This window comes from Schistocerca serialis, chromosome 8 (assembly GCF_023864345.2).
Source record: "Schistocerca serialis cubense isolate TAMUIC-IGC-003099 chromosome 8, iqSchSeri2.2, whole genome shotgun sequence".
In the NCBI taxonomy this organism is placed as follows: domain Eukaryota; kingdom Metazoa; phylum Arthropoda; class Insecta; order Orthoptera; family Acrididae; genus Schistocerca; species Schistocerca serialis.
In genome coordinates this window covers 619,300,435-619,323,588 of record NC_064645.1, presented here as the reverse complement: position 1 = coordinate 619,323,588, position 23,154 = coordinate 619,300,435, and the positions used below count along the sequence as shown (strand labels likewise).

Genomic DNA, 23,154 nt, shown 5'->3' with positions numbered 1-23,154 from the left:
ACACGATAACATAGAAAAGTACAATTTGAAGAGTAAAATAAGAAAACACATTAAAATAGCACTGAAAATCATATCTAATTAATTGCAAGCACAGCTGTGAAATATCTGGTGCAAATCTACATGAATGCCACAACTTTTTTACTGTACAACAATGAAAAACTACAATTACAAAGAATATTCTCTCTACAATTACGCGCTAGCAATAAATAATAACTACACTAATTACACAAACTACAAGAAAAAATCAGAAGATTCCAGTGTGGTATGATCGGCTAAGGGTCGACGTATGAAACATTCCCTTAGAAAAATTATGAATGACAGTGCCGGTAAACCTCTTACGTTATTTGATTTTCAAACAGCTAAGCAAAACTGAACGTACTCAGACATTTCTCGCTTTACTTACTTTGATCAACACAAAACTGACAAACAATATTTCTTTTAGCGCAACGCAATCTGACTTTCAATAATCCCTACAAAAGAATGGCCATGACTAACAATAACCTATACCTTTCATGAATCACTTACCTCACAAAAATCTTCGTTACTCGAACTACTGCAATACAGCGAGCGCCAACACTGCCAGCTAAATAAAAGATTCTGACTACTGAAGGCACTAGCTACTGATAGGCATAGTTAGCAAATGAAAACTAAATGATGCTCTAAATGCCCCAACACTGATGGTATCCAGACCAGTGTATGTGTCCAAGTTGCTAATGCCACCAAACTCTTTACGCTGTGGTGTTGTTTACTAAGCTTTTGGTACCCCCGCGTGGGTGGTGTACCTACTGTTGTATTATGCATGCTGGATCTTGAACTCGGTCGCAGTTATACAATTAAGGATTACTGAGAGAGATCATTACTAGACAGAAATACTTTTAAGAATCAAGGACTGACTGCGGGCCATTGTGCCAGTTTTCAGAATCACCAGCAGCATGTCATCTTCATAAGAATAAGTATGAAGGATAAGAATATTTAACTTGTTCGCACCGCCTTATAAGCTAGATGTATTCATCGTACAATAAATAAATATACGCCAATGTATATGCAATCGAAAAGTGACAAGGTGATTTAGTGATATCGATTTACATTTCTTATAGAACGTTTTGTCTGTTCCTGGTCCTTGTGGATTTCTGGGAGAAAGTACAAAGTTTACTAATGTAAACAGCACACACACATGACACAATCAACTGTGGTGCATGAATATTTCACACCATTACTGATGGCAGTTACCACTTCAGAGATGTGCCTTACACGTAATACTTCTGTTTACAGTCAAAGATTATCCACAAAATATAGCTGTTACAGGATTCTTAACAAGCAAAGGTCTCAAGTACGTTTCGTTAAGCACAGAATATGTGTGGGAGAAGCAGAAAGAATACGTTCCTTATATAAATGTACTAGCTTACCTTCCGCTGTTTCGCTCACGTAGACTGTATGGCCTGCAGAGATTTTGTTTTGTTTTGTTTAATAGAATTTCTATGTTGTTCACAAATTGCAACACCTTCCAAGCTTTTAACGCTAATTAAGGCCATATAAGCATGGTCTTTTCCAAATGTACTTCTGACCAAACAACGAGTCCGGTAGCTGTAGTCCAAAGTTTTTGTTAATCACACCTTTTGCGTTCTTATGGAGATATTTCCATAGTAACTTTCATCTCCTAAAAAGTATTTATTTATATCCAACCCAGAAGTGAAATACCAATTTTCACAAATTTTGCTTTAAAATTTTTTTAACGTTACGAAATATTTTCTTTAAAATTTTCATCCCCTACTGCACCCGCTTAGAGGTTGAATTTCCAGAAACACTTAAACACGTATTTTTTAATTTCTTATTGAGAAGTCAGATACCAGTTGTCATAAACGTAGCCTTAAAAATCATTTAGTAGATCTTCATTAATTATTTATTTTCAAAATCTTTCACCATTTGTTCAGTAATTATTTATTTTCAAAAACTTTCACCCACTATTTTACCCCCTTCATGGTTGAATTTCGAGAAATGCTGAAACATGAACTTTTTATTTTCCGACTGACAAAACAAATACCAGTTTTCGTAGTTCTAGCTTCAAAATTCCCTTAATAGCGACGTACTTTCAAATAGTTTTTCATCCCATATTCACCCTCTTAGGAGTGTAATTTTGGTCAGTCTCTATGCCCACAGTATAACATTCAAATTTCTATCCTTACCGGTTTAGGCTGGGCGACGATGAGTCAGTAAATCAGCCTGGCCCTATTTCACCCCCTTAGGGGTAAAATTTACAAAACAATGAAACACGAATTTTTTCATCTCAACTGAGAATCTAACACCAATTTTCAAAGATTTAGCTCAAAAATACTTTCGCAATGATAAATTTTTATAACACGCTTGAATATTCAAAAACAGTGACATGGTTATGTTTTATTTCTAACAGACAAGCCAAATACAAATTTTCATAGATTTAACTTCTAAAATGTTTGTTTGCACAATGAAATATTTCCATAACAACTTTAATCCATTGTTTCCACATAGGGGTTGAATTTTCAAAAACACTGAAACATGAATTTTTTATTTGCAACTGAGACGTCAAATATTCTTTAATAATGACATATTTTCGAAAAAAACTTTCACCCATTATTTCACCCCCATAGGGTTAAATTTCCAAAAATGCTGAAACAGATATTTCTTTGTTTCTGACTGTGAAACCAAATACCAGTTTTCATATGTCTAGCTTCAAAATTGCCTTCATAGCGACATTTTTCAAAAAACCTTCATCCCTATTTCACCCCCTTAGTGTTGGAAGTTCAAAAAGTCCCTTTTTAAATGAGGCCTACAGTATAAGATCCACACCTTCTCCAAATTTCAAGTTTCTATCATTAACGGTTTGGGCTGGACGATGATGAGTCAGTCAGTCTGGACATTGCCGTTTATATATAGAGATATATTATTGAAGTAGGCTAAAAGACAAGTTGCGTGACGAAGGACTTTCCTGCGGAAAAATGTTTACAGGAAATAACTGTGGGTATCTGACATATCATCATACGGCTTTAAAGTGCGTTGTATAAATTACACACATACAGTGGTGAGATGGAAAGTGTTCCATCTTGAAGCACGAATTCGATTTTTATCACACTTTTTGGTGATGGTCATCACATAACGTATGTTAAAGATGAAGTTGAAAGTTTAAACTCGCTCGGAACTGATGTCCATCACCAACATCAATATCTGATGTGAGTCCACAGACACGAACACTCATCTGTATTTGCTATGGTGTGGAAGCAAAGATCCTCCAAATATCTTACCGAGGAATTTTTTGTCATGCCTGGAGCACATGATGAGTTAGTTCACGAAGATTGCTCCGTGGAAGTTGCTATGAAAGTGTACAACTTCCCACTGCATTCCAGATATGCATTATGGGTGATAAGTCAGGGGACCTACGGATCAGTCATGGATCTGTACATTACTCAAGCCGTTAGTTGCGTGTATTGTTATGTGGGGACTTACATTACCCTGCTGGAATATTCCATTTGGTACCCTGGTCATGTAGCAGAGTATCATACTCTGCAGCATGACCAGGGTACCAAATGGAATATTCCAGCAGGGTAATGTAATATGGCACTAGGCAATTCACACTACAGGTTTTATCATCTTACCACATATTAGCTAATATTCAGCCTCTCTTCAAAAATTACCTTATCAGTTCGGTTCTCATGTCCATGAGTCCAGGATCTGAAGAGGTATGCGACTCGGGAATCACTACTTCCTGTGACTTTTCAACTGATCATCTACGTGTACGTTAACGTTGATGTGAACGCCATAAAGTGAGATTCATCGCTGAACACCACAGAACGACACTCATTATTCCAGTTGACTCTGCCCCTACTCTACGTCCACGAGACTCAGAGGGCCATAGACACGGGTTCACAGGTAGATGCCGCGTTTCTTGACTTCTGCAAGACGTTCGATACAGTTCCCCACACTCGTTTAATGAACAAAGTAAGAGCATATGGACTATCAGACCAATTGTGTGATTGGATTGAAGAGTTCCTAGATAACAGGACGCAGCATGTCATTCTCAGTGGAGAGAAGTCTTCCGAAGTAAGAGTGATTTCAGGTGTGCCGCAGGGGATTGTCATAGGACCGTTGCTATTCACAATATACATAAATGACCTTGTGGATGAGCCGGCCGGTGTGGCCGTGCGGTTAAAGGCGCTTCAGTCTGGAACCGCGTGACCGCTACGGTCGCAGGTTCGAATCCTGCCTCGGGCATGGATGTGTGTGATATCCTTAGGTTAGTTAGGTTTAATTAGTTCTAAGTTCTAGGCGACTGATGACCTCAGCAGTTGAGTCGCATAGTGCTCAGAGCCAACCTTGTGGATGACATCGGAAGTTCACTGAGGCTTTTTGCGGATGATGCTGTGGTGTATCGAGAGGTTGTAACAATGGAAAATTGTACTGAAATGCAGGAGGATCTGCAGCGAATTGACGCATGGTGCAGGGAATGGCAATTGAATCTCAATGTAGACAAGTGTAATGTGCTGCGAATACACAGAAAGATAGATCCTTTATCATTTAGCTACAAAATAGCAGGTCAGCAACTGGAAGCAGTTAATTCCATAAATGATCTGGGAGTACGCATTAGGAGTGATTTAAAATGGAATGATCACATAAAGTTGATCGTCGGTAAAGCAGATGCCAGACTGAGATTCATTGGAAGAATCCTAAGGAAATGCAATCCGAAAACAAAGGAAGTAGGTTACAGTACGCTTGTTCGCCCACTGCTTGAATACTGCTCACCAGTGTGGGATCCGTACCAGATAGGGTTGATAGAGGAGATAGAGAAGATCCAACGGAGAGCAGCGCGCTTCGTTACAGGTTCATTTAGTAATCGCGAAAGCGTTACGGAGATGATAGATAAACTCCAGTGGAAGACTCTGCAGGAGAGACGCTCAGTAGCTCGGTACGGGCTTTTGTCAAAGTTTCGAGATCATACCTTCACCGAAGAGTCAAGCAGTATATTGCTCCCTCCTACGTATATCTCGCGAAGAGACCATGAGGATAAAATCAGAGAGATTAGAGCCCACACAGAGGCATACCGACAATCCTTCTTTCCACGAACAATACGAGAATGGAATAGAAGGGACAACCGATAGAGGTACTCAAGGTACCCTCCGCCACACACCGTCAGGTGGCTTGCGGAGTATGGATGTAGATGTAGATGTACCCAAGCCTTTGTTGTCAGTGGTCGGCGTCAGCGGTGAACGACGCAAGGCAACTCGAAATCTCAACCCAGCTTACAGTAGCCTGCTCCTGACCGTTGGTAGTGACACTTCCTGAGAGCTCTGCCCAGAGTTCAGGTGTTTTCATCCGGCTATTCGTCAGAGCCAGTCGAACAATCCATCTGTCTCCTCATGGTGTAGACCTTCTGGAACGACTCGTGCCTAGTCTTCTAGCACATACTGTTATTCTGATTCGATCGCATTGCCACTCGTTGCAGTCACTGCACCACAGCCAACAGTCTGAGTGAACTGTCTTTATTATTGTCCAGTCTCACTTATGCCAATGGTTCGTCCTGGAAGTACAGAGTGTGAAGGAAACGGTTCTCTGTAGTGTAACGAAATTAAGCCATATCAGCCACAACATGCTGTGTTACTCAGTCCTGTCACGAACTGACCAATATGTGAAGGAAATTCTCAGATATCTACTTTGTATAATACTGCCGTGAATTATGATTGTTTAGACTCTAAAGAAACCCGTTTTACTCCCAAACTTAACGGAAGTAACCCCGTCAGAGTTTGGTAACAAACAGTAAAAGAACATGAAACACGAAAACACCCGTAAATGAATTCGTAAATAATTCAGAAAATGACTATAATTTCGTTCATTTATAACTGTAAGAGCCAAATAAATTCTCACTTAGTCATGAATATGTCTAGTTGAATGAAAACGCGGTTCACAGACAGCTGTCAGATTCAAAATTTCCACACATAACGTACCTTGCACGAATAGCGAGCGAGCAGCTTGGCTATGATTAGTCAGTGCTTGGAATATAAAAGCGGACGCTAAAACTTACGCTGGCAGGCATACAATATCACAATAAAATACGTAAATTCACTATCCACTTATCTAAAAGCAAACCCTCCAAAAGAATACATAGAAACACATGTAATAATAGCTACAATAAAATAAAAAATATATTCAAATGTGTGTGAATTCCTAAAAGACCAAACTGCTGAGGTCATCGGTCCCTAGACTTACACACTACATAAACTGACTTAAAGTAACTTATGCTAAGGACAACACACACACACCCATGCCCGAGGTAGGACTCGAACCTCCGGCGGGAGGGCAATAAAATTAAGGAGAAACAGAGGTAGGACATAGCAAAGACTACTATTTATGGTAGGTGAACACAGACTATAGCACAATTCACTAAAATTACATTTGTTTTTAAAGAAAGCAAGTATCGAGAAAGCTTGTCACAAAAGAAAAATAAATTACATTTAAAACTATGCGAAATTCTTTGAGTGTTTACAGGGAGAGAGCACTTGACGTTGCAGCTTATCTTTTTGTAGACGATGCGTCGTAACGTTACCGGCAGTTCGTTAGTACTGGCGACGTAATTATTATGGCTCCATTAGTCATGAAATTGACACGGATACATCCTCCGGCGTAATCCTTTAACCACAGTGCGGTCGGGCGTAGTTATTGCTTTTAAAATCCAAGTTCGTATGTGTGCTATTACGCCGTTCCTCGCACACACACACCACTCCGTTATCAAAGTCCGATACACAGTTTTAAAAAATAATAAAATCAGCTGTGACTCGCCGATCGCGACTTTACAGTGCGTCCACTTTTAGCGATAACAATAGTGAATTTACAGTTCTAGCAAAAACAGTACCGCATGTCATAAGCAATTTAAAAGCCTCAACGGCGACAGTTAATGTTTCAATGCGTGCGGAAGTTCACTAAATCGAAAACGAGATAGTGACTCGAGAGTATGTTAGTTTGTGAAGTTCGGTTAGCTGCGAACAGTTCGGTTCTCACGACAATCACAGTCCATTCGCACAAGCATTGTTACTGCTGTTTATGGTACACCACGAAACTCACAGCACGCACACAGTCTAACATTTTGTTCCATAGCGTGCAACTTTAAGCTTACTTTCAGCCATTACCGAAAAATAAGAAAGTGGCCATAAATTATCGTGTGATTCTGTCTAGCATGATTACACAACATACACCCGGCGTACGCCACGACGCCACACGCCTTCCGATTGCCCGACATCCATTATCGATTCGCTGTCGCATCTCAGTTCACAAAACAGTGCTGCATATTCCGTTTACTTTTGCCACAGTGTACTGTGGTTTTACACAGTGCATTGTGCATAAGCTTTACAAAGATAATGAAACGTTCATTGAACATTTGCGTGCTCATTTAAAAGGGGATTCATGTAGAAATACAAACAAAGCATAACATAGTAACGTTTCATATTACAGAGCAAAACAAAAACGTATTCTAGGCGTCAAAGATACACATACAGAATAAAGAGGAAGCACAAAAAACAAACAAGAGAAAGTTTCGTCCATCGTAATCAGCAATATCTTCACAACAGACAACTCGAAATGTCAACAAAGCTTCCAGTAACTTGTTACCGAAGGTTCGTGATGACAACCTTTCGTCTCATCATTGTCTACACATACATCACCAAAAGGTTTGCAATATGTTATGCAATTGCTATCCAACAACGATATTACTGTATTTGGCTTCCCGCGGCTGTTAGCGGAAACAGGCGGTGACGTTAGTGGTGACTAAGCAAAATTCATCGCACCTTCAATACTTTTAGATTAATTGTGAAACGTTTTAGCGTGTCTCGTGTAATGTAGTTCGTAGAGCAGTGCGATTTTATCCATTAACATGAATACCCCTGAGAATGTAAAACGGAGGAAGAAGATGTCGTGAAAGTGGGCACATGTAAGTGAAAAAGAGCTCATATTCAAATTTGTAAAAGTGTGCCAGGAAGAAAAAGAGCAGACTGAGGCAATGACACATGTATAAAAGGCAGTCTTACGGGCGACAAAAATGGTAGGAAAGTCACAAAGAACAATAAATTAAATTTGAAAGATTTTAATAAAGTGGCAGAAACCGCGAAACAATTAAAAATCCTAGAAAACAAGGGCCTTCTAGAAATGTAGTTCCTCTAGATGACTTCGATAAAACGTAGTGGTCAAGTATTATGAAGAGATCATTGAGAAAGCTATTTATATTTTCAAAAACTGAGATAAATTTTCAGGGGGTAAAGGACAAATTTCGGAAAATTTTGAAAGAGATGGTGGTACGATTCAAAAAATGTGAAAATAAGAGAACCATCCTAACTCAGCGTCCCGACATTGTTGCAAAACGTGTGCAATACTTGGGAGCAATAAAAAATAATGAAAACACCAGAGATGCTCACGGACAAAACGTGGCTGCCTACGCTTTATACCATGAAAATGTTGTTAGCATGAAGATCCGGCTGTACTGACTAATAGCAGTGCAGGCCAAAGAGCTATTATGGTCCACTCTCGAGAGCAATGGATTTCATAGAGATAGTCAGTGTATGATTCTGAACCTAAATCCCAGGATTATCACGGTGATTTGTAAAGGGCTAATTATCACGAACAGAATTTCCTAACATCCCAGCTAGCGGTACTGTTGTTCTCGGTAACGCGCTGTATCACACTGTTCAGAGAAATAGACTGCCCTACCGCTGCTGCAACTCGAAAAAAAGGACATAAGTGAACGGTTTATTCAGAAAAAAATCAGTTTTGAACCGAACTTTTACAAATTGTGCGTTTTAATAAACCAACGCCTGTTTTTTAAAGCAGATACTGTTTTGAAGCGTAAGCGATATACTGTTCTGAGGTTCCCACCCTACCGCTTGATTTGGAGCATATAGAACTATTCTGGAACACAATGAAACAAAAAAATAGCAAAAATCGTTTCTTCCATTAGTTCAACTAGTGGATAATGCTCGTTTCACAGCTCCCCCAAATGTGACGTCAGTTTGACATCGTGTGCAGTATCGACAACCGTATAATCGGTTGTCGACTTTGTGACAATGAAAAACAAAGCTGTCCTCTTAGATTCCTGCCTAACCACACACTCGGAAATCGCTAAATATTAATTTCATCCTTCGTTCTCAGATCAGACTGAATAAATATAACATTGAATATTGCAGAACACACTTGTATTCCATTTATAAGAAAATCCCAGAATGTGTTAACAACGTTAACATGAAAAAAAAAATTGCATGTGATAGGATGCGAACCTACGCTAGCACTTGATCATGTGATGTTTGTCTCCTGTCTTGATTATCATATTCTCTCTTGAGGCTTATATCGGTGATGCGTTATTGAGTGTCATTTAATGATAAGGTGACGTTTTGGTGATGGATTTTCAGTGCTCCATTACCCTGAAACGCCGTACTGCAGATTATAAAACAAGTGTGTTTCGTGCTTAATTTTGTAAATTATTGACGATAATGACTCACTCCTGAGAGGGCACTCTTATGTGAAGGTATTAACCGTCGATAAATCATTGCGTACCACTATATTATACCAAAAATTATGACAAATCATTCGAAGAATAAAGTTTTTCCTGCAAATCTCCGGTACCCACGCATTAGGCCTTGCGAGAGGTCCGTATCGAACGCTAACTAAAGTCGATAGCCGACCATGTGATGGTCGATACTGCGCGTGACATCAAAATGACGTCACGTTTGCGGGAACTGTTGTGAAACGAGCATTAGCCAAAATAAATAACCCAACATGGCTGCTTAAAAGTTTTCAAATGTGTGAAAGGAATTTAAAAAAAAATGCGCAAAGATGGATTAATTGAGAAAGCAACAGAGAATATAATAATCAATGTTGGTCTGGAGAGTGAAGATGAATATGCAGGACATAACGACGTTAGTAATATGGAAACTGACAGGATGGATGAAATTCGAACGGACTCCAGTGAAACAGATGCCGGAGATGAAGAACTTGGCCTCTAACCTTTTCATGATGAGCCATCCATTTCATAACTCTAATCACCAAGGTAAGTGCAGCTCTCATTCCAGAACTGTAGTTGTACCGTCCTTCCTCCTCTCCACAAGCCCTGTTACGAGCTGACCCGTGATAAGTCGACCGAAGCGCCCTAAATCCCAGATGCATTAACACTGTGATCGAGTGATATGTTGCTATTGTGGCAGTTCCTGTGCCAATCGTGTCACCCCTGTCGTTGTTTGTAAACATACATACAGGAGAGAGCCTGTGTAGGTATATATGCTCTCTATAGCACAGGTACCATGTCCGCAGCTCGTGGTCGTGCGGTAGCGTTCTCGCTTCCCACGCCCGGGTTCCCGGGTTCGATTCCCGGCGGGGTCAGGGATTTTCTCTGCCTCGTGATGACTGGGTGTTGTGTGCTGTCCTTAGGTTAGTTAGGTTTAAGTAGTTCTAAGTGCTAGGGGACTGATGACCATGGATGTTAAGTCCCATAGTGCTCAGAGCCATTTGAACCATTTTTGAACAATTACCATGAGCGCTACCTACTGGTGGAATGCTGCACTCCAATGGATTGCAACATTTGACATGAAAGTAAAGCACCAGTAGGCACACACTACAGACATGTGTGGAACAATAGAACGAACATCCATCGTGCGTCAAAGAATAATCGTGACCACCTATCGGGTTGCATCATCGCTTTACGCGAAGAAAGCTTGTCAACAGCGAAGTTGATGGAAGTGTTCACCAAAGTGAAAACCATGTGGTGCAGATATGAAATCGCTTTCGATTGACAAGTAGGGTTGAGGACTTACACCGCACAGGCCATCCACGTTCGACAGGTGTACAGGGTGACAAAATCTACGACTTTTGAGTCAAAGCATGCGCAGAGTGAGAGCCCGAGAAGAGCGTTCGGAGAGGCTACGGACATCATGTATCGCATAAAACAGTTGGGAGACGATTGCGTGATGCGATTCTCCATTCGCGACGATTCTGGCGAGCACCACGTAGTACACCACAACACTATGGACTCCGTTACAGATGGGCAAGAAATCATGCAGAATGGGCGTCCCAGAATTAGCGTCAGGTGTTAATATCTAACGCGTCCGAACTGTATAGCATAGGGGCAACAAGTTGGTGGTGGATTGATGTTCTCAGGTGCACTACATGGGGCCACTGCAATACTGTCGTGGTTATTCATCTACATCTGCATGGATACTCTGCAAATCACATTCAAGTGCCTGGCAGAGGGTTCATCGAACCACCTTCACAATTCGCTGTTATTCTAATCCCGTATAACGCGCGGAAAGAATGAACACTTACATCTTTTCGTACGAGCTCTGATTTCCTTATTTTATAGTGGTGATCGTTCTTCCCTATGTAGGGAGGAGAAAGTTTGGAATTTTGTGAGAAGATTCCGTCGCAACGAAAAACGCCGTTCTTTTAATGATGACAAGCCCAAATCCTGTATCATTTCTGTGACACTCTCTTCCATATTTCACGATAATACAAAACGTGCTGCCTTTCTTTGAACTTTTTCGATGTACTCCGTCAGTCCCGTCTGCTAAGGATCCCACACCGCGCAGCAGTATTCTAAAAGAGGACGGACAAGCGCAGTGTAGGCAGTCTCCTTAGTAGGTCTGTTACATTTTCTAAGTTTTCTGCCAGTAAAACGCAGTCTTTGGTTAGCCTTCCCCACAACATTTTCTATGTGTTCCTTCCAATTTAAGGTGTTCGTTATAGTAATTCCCGGGTATTTAGTTGAATTTACGGATTTTAGATTAGACTGATTTGCCGTGTAACCGAAGTTTAACGAGTTCCTTTTACCGCTCATGTGAACGACCTCACACTTTTCGTTATTTAGCGTCAGCTGGCACTTTTCGCACCATTCAGATATCTTTTCTAAATTGTTTTCCAGCTTCTTTTCATCTTCTGATGACTTTATTAGTCGATAAGCGACAGCGTCATCTGCAAACAACCTAAGACGGCTGCTCAGATTGTCTCCCAAATTGTTTGTATAGATAAGGAGCAGCAAAGAGCCTATAACACTACCTGGGGAACGCCTGAAATCACTTCTGTTTTAGCCGATGACTTTCCGTCAATTACTACGAACTGTGACCCCTCTGACAGGAAATCGCAAATCCAATCACATAACTGAGACGATATTCCATAAGCACGCAATTTCACCACGAGCCGCTTGTGTGGTACAGTGTCAAAAGCCTTCCGGAAATTCAGAAATACAAAATCGATCTGAAATCCCTTGCCAATACCACTCAATACTTCATGTGAATAAAGAACTAGTTGTGTTTCACAGGAACGATGTTTTCTAAACCCATGTTGACTGTGTGTCAATAGACCGTTTCCTTTGAGGCAATTCATAGTGTTCGAGCACAATATATGTTCCAAAATCCTGCTGCATGTTGACGTTAACGATATGGGCATGTGATTTAGTGGATTACTCCTACTACCTTTCTTGATTATTGGTGTGACCTGTGCAACTTTCCAGTCTTTGGATACGGATCTTTCGTCGAGCGAACGGTTGTATATAATTGTTAAGTATGGAGTTAATGCATCAGAATACTCCGAAAGGAACCTAATTGGTATACAGACTACACCAGAAGGCTTGCTTTTATTAAGTGATTTAAGTTGCTTGATTACTCCGAAGATATATACTTCTATGTTACTATTGTTGGAAGCTGTTCTCGATTCGAATTGAGGATAGTTTCATTGCTCCTCGGTACAGAAACCAGATTATGCAACCATTAGAGGAACAGCATCGTGAACATTTTAGTGACAAGTTCATCTTGATGGATAATAACTCGCGTGGCCATCGAGTTATTCTCGTGAACAGGTTCCTTCAGAACGCTAGGATCACCAGAACGAAGTGGCCTGCTGTTCCGCGAACCTGAATCCAATCCAAAATATGTAAGGTCGATTGAAAAGAGCTTTCTTTAGACCTCGGCATAGACCACGTACTCTGCGCAACATGCGCAGAATCTCCATTGAAGAGAAGCACAGTTTGGGCCACCGCTGGCGTGATAACTTCATTGGTATGACACAATGGATTTAAGAATGCGTTGGAGCAAGGGACGCACCACCACGTACTGATGTTGCTCGGAGATGCTGTCGAAAACCACCCATGTGAAACAGGCGATTTTGTCTCTACACAGTTATTTTATTTATGTATTTGTTTTTGTGATTTGGACACATTCCAAATGAATGCCTCAGAGTCCATTCTTTTTTCTTTGCCATGAGTTTCGAAATCAAGGTTCGATGCAAAACTTTTGTTGATACGTGTATGTAGTACCTTCAGACGTACCTCTGTTGACAGCAGTACAGCACGGTGGTGCTGCAGTGACGCTGCACGTTTGCCGCCTGTCCACAGCGGTGCAGCACGAGCGCGCCCCCCGGCTGGTGTCGCGCCCGCCCCCGCAGCCGCCACCGCGCCTGGGGCTGGGACTGGGCCTGGGCCTCGGACTCGGCCTGCCGCCCCCGCAGCCGCCTCCGCAGCCGCCCCCGCAGCTCACGCTAGATCCTGGGCTACTCTACCCTGCGCTCGCCTTGCCGACGCATCACGTCTTCACCCAACAACATGCTGGTATGTGTGTCTCCCAGAAGGAAAAACAAAACCTAGCAGCGCTTGTCTGTCGTATACTGGTTCATCTCAGGAAGAAAATCAGCGTTCCTTGTACATCATTTCCAACCGCGAAGATAACAGATTACTTTTTAATGCTAAAAACGATTTTAGCCTAAAATATCCTGGGTTTGCACCGCATTCCGTGACATGTATGTTTTTACATTACATTATACATTGGTAGTCTACATCTACATACATACTCCGCAATCCACCATACGGTGCGTGGCGGAGGCTACCTCGTACCACAACTAGCATCTTCTCTCCCTGTTCCACTCCCAAACAGAACGAGGGAAAAATGACTGCCTATATGCCTCTGTATGAGCCCTAAGCTCTCTTATCTTATCTTTGTGGTCTTTCCGCGAAATTTAAGTTGGCGGCAGTAAAATTGTACTGCAGTCAGCCTCAAATGCTGGTTCTCCAATTTTCCTCAGTAGCGATTCACGAAAAGAACGCCTCCTTTCCTCTAGAGACTCCCACCCGAGTTCCTGAAGCATTTCCGTAACACTCGCGTGATGATCAAACCTACCAGTAACAAATCTAGCAGCGCGCCTCTGAATTGCTTCTATGTCCTCCTTCAATCCGATCTGATAGGGATCCCAAACGCTCGAGCAGTACTCAAGAATAGGTCGTATCAGTGTTTTATAAGCGGTCTCCTTTACATGTGAACCACATCTTCCCAAAATTCTACCAATGAACCGAAGACGACTATCCGCCTTCCCCACAACTGCCATTACAAGCTTGTCCCGCTTCATATCGCTCTGCAATGTTACGCCCAAATATTTAATCGACGTGACTGTGTCAAGCGCTACACTACTAATGGAGTATTCAAACATTACAGGATTCTTTTTCCTATTCATCTGCATTAATTTACATTTATCTATATTTAGAGTTAGCTGCCATTCTTTACACCAATCACAAATCCTGTCCAAGTCATCTTGTATCCTCCTACAGTCACTCAACGACGACACCTTTCCGCAGACCACAGCACCATCAACAAACAGCCGCACATTCCTATCCACCCTATCCAAAAGATCATTTATGTAGATAGAAAACAACAGCGGACCTACCACACTTCCCTGGGGCACTCCATATGATACCCTCACCTCCGATGAACACTCACCATCGAGGACAACGTACTGAGTTCTATTACTTAAGAAGTCTTAAAGCCACTCACATATTTGGGGACCAATCCCATATGCTCGTACCTTAGTTAGGAGTCTGCAGTGGGGCACCGAGTCAAACGCCTTCCGGAAGTCAAGGAATATGGCATCCTTCTGATACCATTCATCCATGGTTCGCAAGATATCATGTGAAAAAATGGCGAGTTGCGTTTCGCAGGAGCGATGCTTTCTAAAGCCGTGCTGATGAATGGACAGCAACTTCATTATATTCGAACTGAGAATATGTTCGAGAATCCTGCAACAAACCGATGTTAAGGTTATTGGTCTGTAATTCTGAGGACCCGTCCTTCTACCCTTCTTATATACAGGCGTCACCTGCGCTTTTTTCCAGTCGCTCGGGACTTTACGTTGGGCAAGAGATTCGCCATAAATGCAAGCTAAGTAAGGAGCCAATGCAGTAGAGTACTCTCTGTAAAACCGAATTAGAATCCCATCAGGACCTGGCGATTTATTTATTTCAACCCAGTCAGCTGCTTCACAACCACGTACAGGGTGTTTAGAAACAAGATGTCAGAATCCATAAACTTTTGTTGAAACTTTCTGGCCACACCTGATCTGGAGACTGAGATATTTTGACAAGTGCCCCACCGTCTTATCCAAGCACGACTGACGGTCTGCCTCGCAGCTTTACTTTCGTCAGTACCTTATCTCCTGTCAAGGAGTGTCGTCAGTTGTCCTTGGATGATTCAGTCGGTGGAGCACTCGCCTGCTAAAGTGAAAGGCTTGGGACCCTGTTTCGCACATAGTTTTAGCCTGCTATGAAAGCTCCAATCATTACACACTCCGCTACAGCGTGACAAATTAACTCTGGATACATTTTTGTTGCTTCTTAGAACTCTTAATACTCAGACGGAAAAAATCACAAGAACAAAAAATATTAATGTAGAGAAATGAAATTTCGATCTTACATTTGTCTAGGTAACATATTTAATAGATTATCATTGCAAGATCACAGGTTACTGTAAGCGCTAGATAAGCTATTGCAGATGAGAAATGCTGGTATATTAATAACCTGTGTAACCGCTAGAATGTTAAATGCAAGAAAGCAAACGTGCATGCATCGTGTCGTACATGTACCAGATGACAGTTTGTCGGATGGAGTTCCATGCCTGTTGTGCTTGGGTTAATGCTGCCTGTAGGTGACATTCTGGCCGCACCTGATACGATGACGATTGGAGAAAAGATCTGGTGATCGAGCAGGCCGAGGCAATATGCCGACACTCTGTAGAGCATGTTGGCTTTCAACAGCGGTATGTGTTGGAGCGTTATCCTGTTGGAAATCACCCCCTGGAACGCTGTTCATGAATGGCAGCACAATATGTTGAACCACCAGACTGAGGTACAAATTTGCAGTCAGGGACCATGGAATAACTGCGAGAGTGCTCCTGCTGTCACGCACGAAATCGCACCCCAGACCATAACTCCAGTGTGTTTAGCATGCAGTCAGATTGGTTGCAGGCCCTAATGTGGCCTCCTCCTAACCAACACAAGGCCATAACTGGCGTCGAGGTAGAACGAGCTATCATCAGAAACCATTACAGAGCTTCACCCTGCCCAATGAGCTCTAGTTTGACGCCACTGAAGTCGCATAATGCATTGGTTTGGGGCCAGTGGAGTGCTCGCTACAGGACATCTGGCTCGGAGCTGTCCTTGAAGTAACCGATTAGTAACAGTTCGTTGTCACGGTGCTGCTGCTGCAGATGCAGTACGATGCGCCAGGATTATACGGCGAACACGATGGTCTTCCCTTATGGTAGTGCCACGTGGGCTTCCGGAGTCCAGTCTTCTTGCGGCCGTACATTCCCGTGACAACAGCTGCCAGTAATCACGTACAGTGGGTACATTCCTGCCAAGTCTTTTTGCAGTAAAGCAAAAGGAGCATCTATCCTCTTGTAGCCCTATTAGACGACCTCGTTCAGACTCAGTGAGGTGTTGACAATGGCGTCTTTCTCGCTTTAAAGGTATTCTTGACTAACAGCAACTCACCACGTCCAATGGTCCGCCCTCGGTAGCTGAGTGATGCCGGCACGGTAGCTCAGCGTGTTCGGTCAGAGGGTTACGTGCTCTCTGTAATAAAAAAACTGAGTTACTCGATTAACAACGAACTTCAATGGATGTTTTACGACGTCCGCCCTGAGCAGATGCAACGATCAAAAGCGAACAAAACGAGATTAAAAAAAAAAAAAAAGAAAGAAAAGAAAGTGGTCAGCGTGACAGACTGTCAATCCTAAGGGCCCGGGTTCGATTCCCGGCTGCGTCGGAGATTTTCTCTGCTCAGGGACTGGGTGTTGTGTTGTCCTAATAATCATCATTTCATCCCCATCGACGCGCAGGTCGCCGAAGTGGCGTCAAATCGAAAGACCTGCACCAGGCGAACGGTCTACCCGACGGGAGGCCCTAGCCACACGACATTTCATTTCATACCACGTCCAATCTCAAAGGGACCTAACGCTCACGACCGTTACAGTGTGTGTTTAAAGCAAACCTGATTTTCATCCTCATAGTGGAGCTACTAGCGCTACTCTTATGCGACTGGCGTAAAAATAAATAGACACCATCTTGCAGTTGTAGAGACACGCCTGCCAATTTCGTTCATGTCGCATAACTCCTTGTTGTTGGGATTTTTTTCTGTCAGTAATATGCCACAAACGTCTCTACCTGACTTGTCAGTCAAGTAGCTCCTCAGTTTGCCTCACAAGGGCTTAGTGCAAAGTGCTAGCCCAGTCCGACAGCGCTTAACTTCAGTGATCTGACGGAAACCGGTGTTACCACTGCGGCCAAGCCCTTGGTTCTCTAACCGATTAGGGAAATTTCCAGAAAAGATGGTCACAACGATCTGACGCGGATGCGTGTCCGGGGGATTTGTTTTTAACCATTTGACTCTCTTATTCTACACTTACAAGGGGAGGCCGCCAATTGTGAAATTCAGATTTGATTCATACTGCGCATAATAAAAGCTCATGGCCAGAGGTGTAATGTGGCAAAGCACCAAGATGCACTTCTCAGCCGTTGTCGAGAAAATCGACAGTTAAAAGAAACCGTTGCGGTGAAATACTCTCTACGATTAACAATTTTCTACAGCGTCGTGGCTCAGCGGTAAGCGCTCGGGTTTGTAACTCAAAGGTCGCCGGATCGAATCTCGCGCCATGCAATTTTTTTTATTATTAGTTTTTTGTAATATATATATATATATATATATATATATATATATATATATATATATATATATATATATATATAAACTATTAATGAATTGTTTGTGCATGTTGGTGAAGGCGGATCGCTCTCCAATTGTACCGCCTCCATTTTTCCGTTTTTTTAACAGGGTGTACTAAAGCTCTCCCGTCCGCACTGATTTTCGACGATGTTATAAGTTGCGCTAGGGACCGCATCTACCTTCTTTCGAAGTTAGCAGGCAACTACGCTGTTATGCGGCGGCTCGTTTCGGCCCATTCAACATCTGTCCTTCAAGTGTAACGAGCGAGTAACGGAGTTTATATTTCATACCTGCCGCAGCAAATTTGTGTTCGTGGGGTCTCTATTCTAATTCGAACGTTTGACTTACGCTATACGTATTCGTTTCGGAATACCGTTTCTACGTCTTCCGTTAACTATACGTGGTTAACATTATGAAGACAATTAATAACATTTGTGAAATACAACTTTGTTTGCGGAAAACATAATGATGTTCGAAGTCGCCGGTTTTTCCACGCCAAACGACTTTCAGCAACTTCTTATATGCATAATTGTTGCAACTGATTGCCGGAGATATATATATATATATATATATATATATATATATATATATATATATATATGTGTGTGTGTGTGAATTACAAAAAACAAACACTAAAAAAAAGGGTTGCATGGCGCGAGATTCGATCCGGCGACCGTCGGATTACGAACCCGAGCGCTCACCGCTGCGCCACGACGCTGTAGAAAATTATTAATCGTAGAGAGTATTTCACCGCAACGGTTTCTTTTAACTGTCGATTTTCTCGACAACGGCTGAGAAGTGCATCTTGGTGCTTTGCCACATTACGCCGCTTTCACACTATACGGTTTTGACCGTACGGCAAAAAGCCGTACGAGTTTTAGCCGTGCCTGTGTTGCTTTCACATTACACGGCTTTTTGACGTGACCAGTTGTTGGTGTCTATTCAGTTTGCTTAATGTGTGTATCAAGATGAACCGTAAACGAGTTGTTGCTTTGTGGTTGCTTCATCGTCGCCGCAAAAGAAAAGGTCGTCTTTTGTGGGTACACCCCATTAACCAGAGAAGAGACGAAGTGGGTTTATTTTATACACTCTTTGAAGATTTGAGGAACGACGGAAATAAATTCTTTAACTATTTCCGAATGTCTATTACCTCGTTTGACGAATTACATAGAAAACTAAAGGATGTGTTACAACGACAAAACACACAATTCCGCAATTGCATCCAACCTGTTCAAATGCTGGCTATCACGTTAAGGTAATTTAATACATAAAAACTAGTTCTGTTTATTTACTTATTTATTTGTGTTTTACATTTTTATTACGCTCAGATTATGAAGTAGAAAAGTCAATATCAATATCAGCAGTTGAAACCAAAGAGTTTGTAGCAGGACTGACTGTACTGTCACTTTGTGGCGACAGGCTCTCTGCAAAAACGTTGTAGAACTGCGTTGTTGATGGTGGGCCTTCATGGCTACTTGTGGAAGGCGAAGGGTATGGTGGTGGCACTTTATTAATTCGTTGATAAGAACTGCGACCTTGAGAAGTCTGTAATGGTTGTTCGAGAAAAGTAGTTGGGTTTGGTGCAGCTGGAGGAGGACGAATCTGATGCGTATGGTAAGAGGATATTGGAGCAGCATTTTCCATAGGTGAATAAGAATAAGCTTGAAATCTATTATTATAGGGCATGGGAGGTGTGTAATGGGTAAATGGAGGAGGTTGAGCTGTCAATATATTTCTCCTTTCATATATATTTTCTATAACTTTGAGGACTCCCATCTGAAACTGAAGATAATCCTGTTCATCAAATTTTTCCAGATGAGGCTTCAGACTAAGTAAAAATGACATTTTGCTGCAAGGTTTGTCTTCTTCCAGAGCTCGTAATATTTTCATTTCGATTGCATCAGGTTTTCTATGTTTTCTGTTTGTATGGCACTCGCTTTTGGATGTTTGTTGTGTGGGTGCTGTATCAAATGGCCCAGAAACATTCTCAGTATTTTCGACGGAGCCCTGCGTTTCTATATCTTCTTCCAGTCTGGCGGTGCGTTCCGATTGAAAACTGTCCTCCGTCTCTCGAGCATCATACAGCTTTTTTAGAAACTGCAGCTGATCAGAATATACATACTTTTTCATTTTCTTTGCTGCTGAGCCACTTTTTTTCGCAGCTTGAATTTTTATGTTTGACTTCACAAAGGAGTCTCGTAGATTGGTCCACCTCCGTATTACTTCTATACCTACATCAAAAGAAAACAAAACTGTATGAAAACATTTTAATTTTGTATAGAAAAAAGCAAAACTGTAACAAAAAATGTCCACTGCAAACTAAATGTCACTGATTTTTTTTCGTTTTGTTCAGGTATCTGGCAAGCGGTTGTTCCTTCACTGACTTACATTTCCAGTACAGAATTGGGATTTCTACAGCAAGTAAAGTGGTTAATGATGTATGCACAGCAATTTGGTCATCACTGCGGGAAGAATGTATACAAAGACCGACCAAAGAGGTATGGGAATCAATAGCGGCTGGATTTGAACGTACTGCTAATTTCCCCCACTGCTTAGGAGCGGTGGATGGAAAACATATCCGTCTTACTGCCCCATTTAATAGCGGATCAATGTACTTCAATTACAAAGAATACTTTTCTGTGGTTCTGATGGCTGTAGCGGATTCCAACTACAGGTTCATTTATGTCGACGTAGGAAGTTATGGCAAAGACTGTGACTCTTCAGTGTTCAGACGGTCCAGTTTATGGAAGTCAATAGAAAGTAATTCCCTGGAATTTCCAGACGTCCAATGTCTGCCTGGTACGGAAGGTCCAAAAGTACCCTACTTCTTCGTGGGAGACGCAGCATTTGGCCTACACACGCATTTGCTCCGGCCTTTTGGGGGAACAAACTTGACAGTTGAGAAACGTGTATTTAATTACCGTTTGTGCAGAGCAAGGAGGTATGTGGAATGTGCTTTTGGCATCCTCACCAATAAGTGGCGGTTGTTTCACCGACCTTTAAATGTTCATCCAGATTTTGCAGTAAAAATGGTTAAAGCTTGCATTGTTTTACACAATTTTGTACGTCAGAGAGATGGATTTATAATTGAAGACACCACATCCTTCACTGGTTTGGAAGACTTAGCCCAAGATGCCAACATAAGAGGAGGACTGACAGCCAACGCCATAAGGAACACTCTTTGTAAATATTTTATGACAAATGCTGGAAGCGTGTCATGGCAGATGTCAAAGATATAAATTAACAAGCCTTTTCCTTTTTGTAGATTGTTTGTGAAAGCCTGCGACTGTATAGTAAATAGTTTTCTTTATAAATAAATTACTGCTACCACTCACGTTTTTAATCGTTTTGTTTATATTTTGTACGACGCGTTTCGGGAAATAATTCCGATCTTCAAGTGCGTTTTTTTCTCTAAGTTTTCATTATGTGTAGTGTTTTTTTATTTGTGAGGTCTTGTGCGTGTTTCTCTTATAAATTACAGTAAAGAAAACAGAATGCAAGACCTGACACATAAAAAGACACCACACATGATGAAAACTTAGAGAAAAACGCACTTAAGGATGGGAATTATTTCCCGAAACGCGTCGTGCAAAATATAAACAAAACAAAAAAAACGTGACTGGTAGCAGTAATTTACTTATAAACAAACGATTTACTTTTAGAATAAAATTTATAACGTTAAATAAAAACTGTTTAAAACGTATTAAATGTAATATTAATATATTAAATAAATACTTACCAAACGCATTTTTATCTTTGTCTTCCATCTCATCAAAATCTTGCTTCAGTGCTACGCAAACTTCCCGCCAAGCATTCTTTGTAGCAATACGATCTCTATACGCATCTAGAGTTTTGTCCCACAGAACAGGTCTTACTTCCACCAAGGTTATCAAAAGTTCAGTATCAATTTCATCCATTCTTCTACACTTTTCAGTAAACAAGAATAAACACAAATGAATAAAACGACACTACAACGAACTAGTCGACGCCGTACGGCTCAAAACCGTCCAGTGTGAAAGCATGCACTTAGTCACGTAGGCCACTGTTGTCGAACTTGCCGTACGGCGACCGTCTGTTGTAGTGGCAAGACACGGCTGCAGCACGGCACGGCAGCGGCATTTTGCCGTCGCCGTATAATGTGAAAGGCGCCATACATTTCTTCACACCTACAGCCGTACGGCTTTTTGCCGTACGGTCAAAACCGTATAGTGTGAAAGCGGCGTTACACCTCTGGCCATGAGCTTTTATTATGCGCAGTATGAATCGAATCTGAATTTTACAATTGGCGACCTCCCCTTGTTAGATATTTCAAATCTCCCTCAACTTCCATCGCATATTCAGGAAACCTTTGTGGTAAGTCCTACGGAAATGCAATTCGATGATGACACGTGTAGCCCTTGTTTAAGTGTTTCTCGAATACTGATTTTACTCTGAATTGTTCCCTAAAGTAGGAAATTGAAAAGACCCAAAGAAGAGCGTCGCACTTAATCATGGATTCTTTTACTGGGAGAGAAATCGCGGAGATACTTATCAAACATGTTACGATAGAGGCCTTGTTGATCACGAACGGTGCTGCTAAAATTTCGAGCGCGTACCTTCCAACATGAGTCAAGCAACAAATTAAATCCTCCGACGTAATCTAACTAAAGAACCAAGTTGCGAAAATCAGAGAAAATTGGAGCAGATATGGGTTACCAACACTTCAGTAAAATCTTCCGTGCCTTCATCGATATACAGGGTGAAATTAACAAAGCCAACAAATTGCAAGGACGGATTCCTAACTGGAAATCGAGGAAAAAAAGTTCTGAGATTAAGTGTCAGAAAATTGGCGGTGTGCGTGTAACGACAACAAATAGTACCGGAGCATGGTTCAAAGCTGCATCGCATCCATGTCACAACATACGTTCAAAGTGGCGTCCACGGGATTGCAGGGGATATGGATGGTAGCGGTTGCTAAGCAGGTTACACATAATCGTACTTTGGCTTACACTATGTTGGCAAGCCACTTGCCTGGAGTTTGTACAAGCGTTCGTCTCAGTATCCTGTTGAACCGGACTTCCAAATCTGGTGTAGGCACAGTCCGCCGCCTCACTGCACGTTCGCTTGTCTGAAAGGAAACAAGG

At 41.8% G+C, this 23,154-nt stretch overlaps 1 protein-coding gene across 1 annotated transcript in view; it reads left to right on the top strand.

The window, feature by feature from the left end:
- Positions 1-23,154, top strand: part of LOC126417164 (nuclear receptor subfamily 2 group E member 1-like) — a 212,903-nt gene that overhangs the window by 57,133 nt on the left and 132,616 nt on the right. Inside the window, exon 3 of the mRNA XM_050085062.1 lies at positions 13,382-13,594. Within this exon, the coding sequence (XP_049941019.1) occupies positions 13,382-13,594 (213 nt within the window). The remainder of the gene's footprint in view (positions 1-13,381; positions 13,595-23,154) is intronic.